The 13,147-nt window shown below is 32.7% G+C and overlaps 1 protein-coding gene across 3 annotated transcripts; it reads right to left on the bottom strand.

Annotated features, from left to right (window-relative positions):
* Nucleotides 1-433: 433 nt before the first annotated feature.
* Nucleotides 434-6,550, bottom strand: LOC132611021 (protein NLP7-like). Of its 3 annotated transcripts, XR_009571430.1 has the most exons (5): nt 6,123-6,550; nt 3,880-4,094; nt 2,961-3,488; nt 2,489-2,760; nt 2,252-2,370 (listed from the first exon to the last, which is right to left on the bottom strand). XR_009571430.1 is itself a non-coding variant. In XM_060325437.1 (4 exons), the coding sequence occupies exons 1-4, from the start codon at nt 2,601-2,603 to the stop codon at nt 855-857; spliced, it is 1,296 nt and encodes a 431-aa protein (XP_060181420.1). In that variant the 5' UTR covers nt 2,604-2,741; the 3' UTR covers nt 434-854. The 3 variants fall into 3 exon arrangements, 2 of the variants coding, with proteins under 2 accessions (XP_060181420.1, XP_060181419.1); XM_060325437.1 differs by lacking the exons at nt 2,961-3,488; nt 3,880-4,094; nt 6,123-6,550 and adding exons at nt 434-1,502; nt 1,721-2,134 and having other exon boundaries at nt 2,489-2,741; XM_060325436.1 differs by lacking the exons at nt 2,961-3,488; nt 3,880-4,094; nt 6,123-6,550 and adding an exon at nt 436-1,502 and having other exon boundaries at nt 1,721-2,370; nt 2,489-2,741.
* Between the last annotated feature and the right edge of the window lie 6,597 nt (nt 6,551-13,147).

The raw sequence follows: 13,147 nt of genomic DNA, 5'->3' as shown, positions 1-13,147 counted from the left end.
CAGCAGGATTGTTGAAAATCTGATTGAAAAATTCATCTCCATATGTAGTTTTTTTGGACCTTTTTTTTGGTTTTGTTGACAAAAAACTTTGCTATCATCAAATTGGTTGCTCTTGATTGGAACCCCCTTAGAGTCTGTCTTCAATCTTATTGAACTTGGCTCTGATATCACTTGTTAGGATCGAAATCATCAGGGCGTCATGCGGAAGCTAATAATTGCAAACCTTGAACAATAATAAATCAAACGACAAAGAAAAACATGCTAAAAGTGACATAATATTCTAATACGATTTGATCAATTGAACTACATATGAAAAAATACTATGCAATTATAAACTTTTGACAGAAAAATCTCCCCCTAAACAAGACTCTTTTAATTGCTACATTGTGTATGCTATTGTGTTGTACTGTATGAGAGGGATTCTTCAATTTATAGAGGTCCAAAACCTTTTCCTCCAAGAAAGTGGTTACCTAAATATGGAATATTAAAATTTCCTTTTGGGAAAGGTACCAATTATGGTGAAATCTTTGCCCTCCCTTCAAGAAAAGATAAAATCCAAATATGGTAAGAAAATCAGGACAAAACCCTAATAAAATAGTACTCCACAGTTGGGTGTAAACACTTTATGCGGGAAATTTTTACCATTTTTTACAACCAGTAACAACATTTTCAATCTCTAACGATGGAGAAAAACAAATAGGAAAGAGATGCATGATGTAGAAAACATTTCCATAGTTGTGAATTCTGATGCATTACTGTGGACCTTAAATAAAGGTTCTTTCTTAATCTAACTATAAGGATGCGACATTATGAAATAACAAAAATGTGGAACCTAATTGAGTTTACCAGCAAATCTATACAAAGAAAGATTGTATCTTAGCCCATTGATCAATTAAGTTGTTCAGCTTGGTAGTGGCTATTTTCATCATATGTTTCCCTTTGGTTCTGCCAGCTGCTTTCTCCTCTGCCAAAGAATCCAAATACTTGGTCTGCTTAGATTTTTCATTCCTCTGTTCAGCTATCCCTGCCTTCTCTTTCTGCACTGCTTCCAATTGTGCCATCAGTTCCTTCTCCTTACTCTTAAGTTCTTCGTATCTGACATTTAGAGTCTCTTCATCTTTCGCTGAAGTCTCCACCAAATCTCTAATTTTCTCCATTTCAGCGAAGGACTTTTGACTGTACATTTGGGATCGAGAATACTCTCTCCAGCTATGCACAAGTGTAGGAAAATCGAACGAGAGTCCAAGTATTTGTTCGGCTTGTTCTTCTGAAAACAAAGAGAGGTTGTCTGCTAGGGTGGACAATGCTTTTTTCATGGAAGATTCATTTTCAGGGTCAATAAGATCTTCAAGAGGTAACGCGATCAAATTGTCAAAATGCAGCTTTGTGTTATGAGCGGTGTTTTCATTGCAGGGAAATGAGTTTAATATCTCAGTTGATATAGATTCAAGAGAAGGTTGAACTCCCATACGAGTGGTATCCATATCATCCGCGACGAGATACTGATAGCAAGTAGAGATCAAAGTATATATCAATTATTCTTGAGGCATAACTCGAGAGATAGTTATATAAAAGAAACTTGGTCTTGAAATATCCTTTATGTTTCAAGTAATTCTGTATTTGTTTTAGCTTCTAGTCTGTCCACTTTTAGATAAAAGGAGAGCCAAGAAAGCAAATAGTTGAAATAATGGCAGAAAAAGGAAAGAATGATTATGCTTACAGTGATTGAATTGGGATTGTAATCCATGTTGTTGCCCTCAATAGTCCCACTTACTGGGGTGAGGAAGGATGAATCTTTACTAGCACTCTCTACTGCCTGCCTTTTGGGAACAAAGTTCTGCATTTGTGAAAGTTGTTCTTCAGAATGAGTCACCTTTTCCATATAATCTGTCTCTTTCTCCAGCCTTTTTCTCTTTTGGCTGGACATAGAAGAGATCTCACTTTCCTCATCACCTGGCATACCATTTTGTAGTGGTTGAGACGTTTTGGCCAGAGCATTAGGCGTCAGATTATCAATGGCAAGGCTAACATTTCTTGCCTTACACTGTCGTGATGCCTCAGCCGAGGCTCCCTTGGTGGTTTCACTGTTTCCTAGCATATTATGGTTTGATCGATCACCCTCTCTGTGATTAGACTGAATAGAAAAAAGTGAGGATTCTTGATGAGTTTCAATAACAGTAGAAGACGACGAAAAAGGTTGCAGGGCACTTAGAAAAGCCTTTCGAGATTGGGAAGCTGAAGTATCAGCAACCTGGAAGGATGCATTGGACTTTCGAGCAGGGAGGAAACCCTTGTCTCTCTTCCTTTTGGCAGATGGCCACCGAAGAATTCCATGCTGCCTGCATATTCGCTTGAACGTAGAGACACTGACTGCAGCATGAAGAAGTTTAAATGAAAACAGAAAATTCCAGTAGTACAAAAAAAGCTCATCCACACTAGAGGATGGGATTTGAGGTAGTGCCTAATTTTACCGGGAGCGACAGCTTACCTTGAAGGGTTTCTGCAGCCTCTGCACGTTTCTTGCCATAATGCTGTTCAATGTCTTGCAAACTAATCCATCCACCGGCACTCCATATTGTACTTGATCTTTTTCTTGTGTTCATTGTTTGTTGGAGTGTCTACAATAACTTCTCGATTTTCACGACTCGCATTTGCGCTGTGCTCAAATGTTTGCAGTGAATCAACCAACATCTGTAGTCCATTTGATGAACTTCGAACCATTATGGAATCTAGTATTGGAGATAAGCCGGATTGTTTTTTCTGCAAACAACATAAACACCTTGAGACAACATTTTTAAATTCTACTGCTTTCAGATGATGGGAAATGTAAATCCTAGACAAAAAGGTAAATAAACAAACTATGTCCTGACATATATCCCACAAAAAGGGTTTCAAGGCAAATAACACAACCGTTACTAGCAAAAACCAGAAGATAACCTGCAATGATTGATAAGACTAACCTTGTTAGGACCAGGTCCTCCCTGATCTTTGGGAGGAAAGCAAGCTTTAAGTGGGCAGTATACAATCTCAAAAAATCCAAGAGGTGACTTTTTAGAGTTTACAAGCAAGCTCAGAGATAAAGTTCCATGATAATGGTATCCATGGGCATTACCAGGTGAAGAATGATATGAGAATTTGAAACTTGGAGTGCAGAAAGATGTCCTGATGTCGAAAATACTGCCTAGAACTCTAAAATCTTGATGCAGCTCCTCAAATAGATACAAAAAATAAACTATTGAAGCCACCCTACATGGGGAAAATTCACTGCTGCTCCCACAAGGAATGAAGGATTGGAACTGACAATTGTTTTCTCTGCAATCTGTAGCTTGAGCAAGGAAAAATTTATTCTCATACTCACAAGCAACAAAAGATTGGTCATTGTGGTTACTCATTCTGGGTGAAAAAGCTTGAGAAAGGGAATATTGAACAGTTGAGTTCATGAGGTTTCGCAATGAATAGGTGAGTTCTGCTTCCATCGACAAATGCGGCTGCAGCACAGTAAACACCAAATTAGCAGTTGTCGACTTAGCTAGAAAGTTCATGTTTTTCCTGAATATGTTTCTTAAAACTGATATAGTCAATTGATTTGATAAGCTCTCGGGTAAAAGTCTTTAACTTACACAATGCCCCCGAGAAAAAAGAAATTACCAAGAAAAATGTCTTTTTGAAAGCATCTAACTACTTGCACTCTTGTGCATGCCTTGATATTATTTATAGAATTCAGTTATTAGTTATAGTTTCAAGATTTGACTAAAAACAGACCAAGAAAGTATAAGTGTGCTAAATATAGGAATGCGTTGCCAGCTACATTCTGTAATAGAAGAACTAGAAAGAAATATAATTACTTGCGAAAGTAGAAAAAGTAGAACCTCTACTTACACTGTGAATTCTTTCAACCGCAGGTAGCACACATAAATCGGTAACTGTCAAAATATGGAGATACTTAATTGCTCGAAGCTCAGTTAGACGACCTAAAGTGTACTCCAGAAAACGTAACCTTTCCAAAGGAAGACAGAAGTCTGGATGCACGCGTAGAATCCGACGATCAGATTGAATCTCCAACTTTCTCAAAGAATAAAACTCCTGAAGATCATCTGGAACATACACCAACTTTGTGAACTCTCTGATAGATATGTTAGGATCAAAATAACCAGGTGTCATGCGGAAGCTAACAAAGCAAACTTTGAAAGACGATAAGTCAGACAACAAAAGAGAAATATAGCAATGGAGACACAAACATTTAACGTGATTCGTTCGATCAGGAGATGAGCAATCTATTATAGAGAAGAGGGTACAAAATATCAAGAGAAATGATCTCACAAAATTCACTCAGAAAAAAGAGGTCCAGGTCCACACAAGTGACAGGGAAACTTCCATTTTAGGGAAAAAATTGTCTAAATGGAGTATAACTTTTGTTTCTCACCACTATTAGCGACATTAATTAATGGTAGGAGATGTCTTCTAACAAGATGTTCGCACAGGAAATTCTCCGTAATTTTTCAATTTAGAAGGGAAATTCCTTAGTTATTCCAGCCTAGAGCAGAAATCACTGTATTTTTTATTTTTTTTTATGACATGCGAACCCCCAGCCGCTACCCTTCGGTGTGCACAGGTTAAACCTAGCTCCTGTGCAAGAGCTCGCAAACCACACAGGAGAGATAACCCGCACTAGGCAAGTCCCGTGCTACGAGCTCGACCCAGAAGGAAAAGCACTGTAATTTATCAGAAATTCTGTTTTGCCAAACTGACATATACTAATCTTAAATACCACTAATACAGGTAAGGAAACAATGAGATAGCCTTGGAAAATTTATGGAGCACACTGTTTGGATGATTGGTACATATTGTGTTGTATTATATCGTACTGTATGATTTTGGTGAGTACTATGTTTGGATAGAGTGTATTGTTTCCCGTCATTACATAATGTCACACATCAGCAATTTGAAGGATAAACCCACAAGAAAAGTAGGATACGGGGTAGATCATCATAATCATATCATAATATACTAGAAGTGGGAAGGTCCAAATTTAAAAGTCAAAAATACTAAAACAACCCTATAAAGTTAAGTGACTATAATATATTTCACTTAAGCACTATCATTTACCTTTCAATATTTATTGTAAATGTGCAATTTATGTCAACCTAAATAATAGTGCTACGTACACTGAACCGTTATTAATCATTTAAAGATTCTTAATTGCTATCCAGCCAAGTTTCTCTAAGTTTCAAATCAAAACATGGTAGTCAAAGATTTTTTTGGAAGAAGAAGAGTCAATTAGGACCTCTTAAATTGTGTTGTGTTTTACAAGATCCAGTCTGTGTTTATTCAAGACTTCAAGTGACTGTAGGAATCTGCTTGCACTAAACTTTCGTCTTCAATTACCAAATAATCTAATCAACTTACCAATCTCTACTCCCATGCTTCAGCTCCCCTATAGCATGAATTTCCTCTCGAATCCATTTTTTCTGCTATTACCTTCTAAAATTAGCTTATATCCAAGTGATATATTATGTTTCTTTATGTTATTGCTTATAATTTGTTATAAAATGTTCTCTAATAGTTAAATTCGTTTGCAGTGTAGTGCGAAACATAGTTCATTGAAGCCGAGGAGGTATGAATTTTGCAATGATAAATCATCAAATTAAGCACCATCATGTTGTATTGCACATGATGATTTGTCATATAATGTTCTCTAATAGTTAAATTATTTTGCAGTGTGGTCTGAAACATAATTCATTGAAGCCGAGGAGGTATGAATTTTGCAATGATAAATCAAAAAATGTTTTAACATTATCTCTATCGTTTTAAAAAGTCTTTACGCATTTATATGGGACACACGAAACTAGTCTACTATAAAAGGTAGAGTAAAGAATAAAATAAAATTATTAGATATAAGTAAAGACAAATAAGATAATAAAAATGAGATAACACACGATCACACCAAATGAGACCTTACATCGTTACGATTTAATGATACGATATAATAAGGTTAAATTAACAATCAAAATAAATATTATATTTAAGCTAACAACAAAATACAATACACAACCATCGAGAAGATATGAGTTCATCTTGAATAGTAACCTGATAAGGCCCTTTTGACTAAAATAAAGTGATACCTTGTGAGTCGAGAATGCGCCTATCATCATGGAATTCCGGAAAGGAAACGGGCGGATAACTGGTTGAAATGTCAAAATCGTTCAACTCATGGCAAAGCGTTGAAGCTGGATTAGGGGGAATGTGATGTTCAAGCAATTCCGACCAAGCATAAGCAAACCAAGTCTGGCTACCCGGCGAGGAGCAGCGAATTGGCGACAGAGGTCCTAAACCACTATCGGAATTGGAATCTGATTCCACTTCCTCCACAGTGCTGCTGCTGCTGACTTGGTCGCACATTTTCTGCTTAACTAAGTTTTAGTAGTATGTACTGCTTTTGCCACTACTACTTCTTATTAGGATTGTTATTATATATAGAAGCATGGGATGCTAAAAGTCAACAACACTCTATTTGAACAAACTAGTAGAAGGCTAAGTCAGTCCTTTCCATTTCTGAAGGTTCAAGTTGATCCTTTTAGACCCAATAGAGCAAAATAATATTTGAACCCCCGCACTTAAAAGGTTTAAGAAAAAAGAAAAGGAAGAAAGGGAAATTCGCACTTTTAATCCCTCAAATACGGACAAAGTTTGATCTTTTTTCTACTATTGGTTTAGGCACATTTAACATTCAATTAATTGCGATATACAAGTTTTGATCCTTCTACTCCCCACAAATTTGAGAAATCTTATTGGGCAATGGGTCAAATTTAACCTCCAAGTATGATTTATAGTTCAAATTTGCTCTCCGTCAAAATTTGGGATCAAATTTGTCCTCCCAATTATGATACTTGATAAATTTGCCCTTATATGGATGAAAGTATGACTTGAACTCCACAACACAAAAAAATTAGCCACGTCAGATCCATGTAGGCTCCATGTAAGCTCTCAATCTCAATTATTTTAACCCGTAAGTCCAAGTATGACTAGGGATTGAGTCTTTATAGATGAAAATCTACATATACTGATTTAGCAATTTAAAAGAGCTCAAAAGTAAAAACCCACTAAGCATTTAAATATTCTGCAAATAAAAAAGTAAAAATAAAATAAAAATTGAGTCTTTATAGATGAAAATCTACATATATACTGATTTAGCAATTTTAAAGAGCTCAAAAATGAAAACCCACTAAGCATTTAAATTTTCTGCAAATAAAAAATTAAAAAAAAAAAGTGAGTCTTTATTGATGAACATCTAAAAATATACTGATTTAGTATAATTTAAAATAGCTCAAAAATGAAAAACCTATACGCATACGACTAACCATTTAAATTTCCTGCAAATAAAATTTTTAAAAAATTGAGTCTTTATAAACGAACTAGATGGCCTATGCCCGTGTTGCACACGGGCCCAACACTTCGAATTATAGTGTATCTATGTATATGTAGTTGTGTTTAGATAATGATAATATATATATATATATATACACACTATGTTCAAAATACGATTAATATAACATTGTAGTTTGTGCTCCGTATCTAGAACTTTATTTTATTCGTATTTGCTACGAAAATTTATTAATACTTTTTAAAAGAGAAGACTTGTTTAAAAAGAAACTATTTTCCTCTCTTTGAGATAAAACAGTAGCAATATTTAAGCATCAGTTGATACTTTCAATTTTAATTCGATTAATTTAACGGCATAAAATACTTATAATTTTTTATCAAATTTTGATTTAGATAATTCTAATTCAAATTATTAAATTAATTTTACATGTTTAAAACGAAACAAAGTAAAAATTGATTTTTTCCTTATTCTAAAGAGTCCATCATTATTGATTTAATTGTTTGATTTTCTAAGCATTTGTTTTTTAACATTGTTTGTTTTATTAATATGGGATTCACATTTTTTTTTAATATTGTTTGATTCTGTTAATATGGGGTCCACTCTTTTTTTCCTGTGAGTTTGGATGTGGTCAGTTCCACTTTTTTTTCTTCCTTTTTTTTAAAGGAACAACGGACGATGAAGCGTGGGTCTAAACCCATGCTTTATATAGTTTCTTCTTTTTTTATTTTTATTTTTTATATTGCTTGGTGTCGTTTAGTATGGGGCCCACCCTTTTAGACATTATTAGTTTGCATTATTTTTATGTATATAATACATATATATATATATATATATATATATATATATATATATATATATATATATATATATATATATATATATATATATTATGTTCAAAACACGATTGATATAACATTGTAATTTGTGCTCCGTATCTAAAACTTTATTATATTAGTGTTTGCTAAGAATACAAAGTCTGCACTTTTTTTTTTGACATTGTTTATTTTTTTAATATGGGATTCACTTTTTTTTTTATATATATATATATATTGCTTGATTTTGTCAATATGGGATACTATGTTCAAAACACGATTAATATAACATTGTAGTTTGTGCTCCATATTTAAAACTTTATTATATTAGTGTTTGCTACAAATACGCATGGTGTTTAATATGGGGCCCACAATTATTTTCACATTTATTAGAGTAAGGAAAAAATGAAAAAGTAATTAAATTCTATCTTATTTTAATATATAAGTATTTTAAGTATGTTACTGTACAATAATTCCATTTGCTCCCACTAATGGATTGATACGCACGCGATAATGAACCCATCATTATTGACTTAATGAGATACTTTGGAAATTACATGAATATTGTTTGATTTTTCAATATGGGGTGCACTTTTTTTTTGGCATTATTAATTTGCATTATTTTTATGCACATATATATATATACTATGTTCAAAACACGATTAATATAACATTGTAATTTGTACTCCGTATCTAAAACTTTATTATATTAGTGTTTACTACGAATACAAAGTCTTTTTTGACATTATTTTTTTTTTGAATATGGGGTTCAATTTTTTTTTTTTATATTGCTTGATTTTGTTAATATGGGGTCCACTTGTTTTACCGTGAGTTTGGAGATGGTGGGTTCCACCTTTTGTTTTTATATATTGCTTGATGTTGTTTAGTATGGGGTCAATATATTGGGGCCCACAATTTTTTTTTACAATTTTTTTTATGGGCCTGTTTAATATGAGGCCCAATTTTATTTTATTTTTATATATATACTATGTTCAAAACATGATTGATATAACATTGTAATTTGTGCTCCGTATCTAAAAATTTATTATATTAGTGTTTGCTAAGAATACAAAGTCTGCACTTTTTTTTGACATTATTTATTTTTTTAATATGGGATTCATTTTTTTTATATATATTGCTTGATTTTGTCAATATGGGATACTATGTTCAAAACACGATTAATATAACATTGTAGTTTATGCTCCGTATTTAAAATATTATTATATTAGTGTTTGCTATGAATACGCATCGTGTTTAATATGGGGCCCACATTTTTTTAACATTGTTTGTTTTTTAAATATGAGATTCACTTTTTTTTTTCAATATTGCTTGATTTTGTTAATATGGGGTCCACTTTTTTTTTCGTGAGTTTGGATGTCGTGGGTTTCACTTTTTTTTTAATACTGGATGTTGTTTAATATGGGGCCCACAATTTTTTTACAATTTTTTTAATACTGGATGTTGTTGAATATGGGGCCCACAATTTTTTTAGGGCCTCTTTAATATGGGATTCATTTTTTTTTAATATTGCTTAATTTTGTTAATATGTGGTCCACTTTTTTTTCCCGTGAGTTTGGATGTGGTGGGTTCCACTTTTTTTTTTTAATACTAGATGTTATTTAATATGGGGCCCAAATTGTTTTTTTAATATTGGATGTTGTTGTATATATATATATATATATATACTATGTTCAAAACACGATTGATATAACATTGTAATTTATGCTCCGTATCTAAAACTTAATTATATTAGTGTTTGCTAAGAATACAAAGTCTGCACTTTTTTTTTTTGACATTGTTTATTTTTTTAATATGGGATTCACTTTTTTTTATTTATTTTTTTATATATATTGCTTGATTTTGTCAATATGAGATACTATGTTCAAAACACGATTAATATAACATTGTAGTTTGTGCTCCATATTTAAAACTTTATTATATTAGTGTTTGCTACAAATACGCATGGTGTTTAATATGGGGCCCACAATTATTTTCACATTTATTAGAGTAAGGAAAAAATGAAAAAGTAATTAAATTCTATCTTATTTTAATATATAAGTATTTTAAGTATGTTACTGAACAATAATTTCATTTGCTCCCACTAATGGATTGATACGCACGCGATAATGAATCCATCATTATTGACTTAATGAGATACTTTGGAAATTACATGAATATTGTTTGATTTTTCAATATGGGGTGCACTTTTTTTTTGGACATTATTAATTTGCATTATTTTTATGCATATATATATATATATATATATATATATATATATATACTATGTTCAAAACACGATTAATATAACATTGTAATTTGTACGCCGTATCTTAAACTTTATTATATTAGTGTTTACTACGAATACAAAGTCTTTTTTGACATTATTTTTTTGAATATGCGGTTCAATTTTTTTTTTTTTGATATTGCTTGATTCTGTTAATATCGGGTCCACTTTTTTTACCGTAAGTTTGGAGATGGTGGGTTCCACTTTTTTTTTATATATTGTTTGATGCTGTTTAGTATGGGGTCAATATATATGGGGCCCACAATTTTTTTTATGGGCCTGTTTAATATGAGGCCTAATTTTATTTTATTTTTATATATATATACTATGTTCAAAACATGATTGATATAACATTGTAATTTGTGCTCCGTATCTAAAACTTTATTATATTAGTGTTTGCTAAGAATACAAAGTCTGCACTTTTTTTTTACATTGTTTATTCTTTTAATATGGGATTCATTTTTTTTATATATATTGCTTGATTTTGTCAATATGGGATACTATGTTCAAAACACGATTAATATAACATTGTAGTTTATGCTCCGTGTCACACCCCATTTTAACCCGGGAGTTGAAGCGGAGTACAACATATTGGTGATTCCTATATTGCTTTGTTTATTTTAAGGAGTCGCCACCTAATTGATTTTTACGGTGAATTAGGACACCTAATTATTAACTAAGGTAAAGTTAAAACTAAACCTCTGTTAATGGTCTGCTTAACCAGTGTGATTCTAGGTAAGGGTTCTATATTATCCTAAAGCGAAGGGGTTAGGTATCCTTTAGAATCCGTTAACTTACGATTATCCGACCAATCTTGGGTTAATTAATCAATGTTGGATATAGTATTTAATTTTTTGTTTTTAAAAAATAACTTGTGCAGATAAGACTTGTAAAATATAACAATTTATGTCATTTTATAAAAGAAGGGACTTCAAAATAATAATGTTGTTAAAATGGGACTAGTAATTCGCACAAGAGGGGATTTTAGAATGATATTTGAAAACAAAAATAGTTTATAAATGTTGCTAAGGTTCTAAAATAAAATGCTAATAAAAACTATAAAAAAAGAATATAATAATTTATATAAAAGGAGATTTCAAATGCCATGAGATTTATAAATATTGTTTAAAGTTTTAAATAAAAGAACTATTTAGAACGAAATTTGTAGAAGATGTAATGATTCGCATAAAAGGAAATTTTAAATGTCGTTTAGAAGTAAACTTATAAATGTTGCAAAGATTTTAAAATAATGATGCTATTAAAATAAGACGCATAAGTAAAAGAAAGAAAGTGGGTTTGTGCAGTTTCCTTTGATAAATAAACCGAAATGTCGGGATATTGATTGATTTTAGGAGTAAAAAAAGATACTGAAGTGCCAGGATATTGATTGACATATAGTTGCGCTTTTTTTTTTTTGCAAATCTGTTATTCCGAATGAGATAATATTAGACGTCATAAATAATTTTAGCATAAAAGAAAAGAAATAAACTCGTAGGATTGATTATTAGTCTTCTTTAAGCTAACTACCCATTGCTAAGCTATCTATACTAATTCTCAATAGTTCAACTAAGCTAAGGAAGAGCAAAATATGAAAGTGTTAGTCAAATAATACATACAAGTTAAACACATAAAATAAAGCAAAGGCATAAATAAAATTAAGTGGGCTCGGCCCATTTTGAGATTGTTGTTGGGCTTCGGCCCAGCAGCTTCTTTGGATCTGGGCCACTGCTGGGCTTCGGCCCAACGAAATTTTTTTATCACTGGACTGCTGCTGCTGCTGTCTGGGAATTGGGCCTTGGCCCAGAATATTGGTTTTTAGTTTTTGCTGTAGTTGATGGCCAGACAGAGAAGGTTTCGTTGGGCTTTTCGCCCAACATCGAGTATGGAAGAAGAATGAGTCTCTCGGACTCATATACAGTGATCATGCAAAAAAAATGAGAGGAAAAGGATTAGTACCTAAACAATAAATAAGACTAAACATATATATAATATAAATTCAGAACAGATCAGCAGATTATGTATATACCGCGTATATTTGCATAATCCAGGTACGACGGAATTTAATTTACAAGCAGAACAACACTTAGGCATGGCAGAATCCAAAACCGTATAGCATTTGTGCATTTAAGCATGAACAAGATTGAGATAAGCAAATAGAATACGAAAGTGTTTTGTATCATAAGGACGGGAAAACAACAGGTATACCACTGGTATACCACTGATACTGGAAAGCAAACTGGAAAGCATGGTATACGCAGGTATATCACTGGTATACCACTGATACTGGAAAGCATGGTATACGCAGGTATATCACTGGTATACCACTGATACTGGAAAGCAACATAAGTAAACTTAGCAGATAGGTTCAATATCAACGAGGAATACAATATGATCATAAGTCCATCATAAGGCATATAAATGCTACAAGGATTGACCTCTGTATTTATGGCACATGAAGGGAAAAACTGGCAGCAATATACAGAGAGTGGGGAAAGTTGGCACCTAAGCCTTCATGACTAGATGGAGCAAAGCAAACAAAATATGCAGCCAATCAAGGGAAGCAGGGGATGGAAGCAAGCATGTTAAGAGAAAGACAGATTGCAAACCAAAACACGAAACCCCCATAGCTTGAAAAAAAAGGGGTCATTAGAAGGAGACACACAGAGGCTG

The sequence above is a fragment of the Lycium barbarum genome, chromosome 9, assembly GCF_019175385.1.
Source record: "Lycium barbarum isolate Lr01 chromosome 9, ASM1917538v2, whole genome shotgun sequence".
Classification (NCBI taxonomy): Eukaryota; Viridiplantae; Streptophyta; class Magnoliopsida; order Solanales; family Solanaceae; genus Lycium; species Lycium barbarum.
Note: the sequence above shows the minus strand (reverse complement) of the source record. Positions and strands in the feature narration are given on the sequence as shown.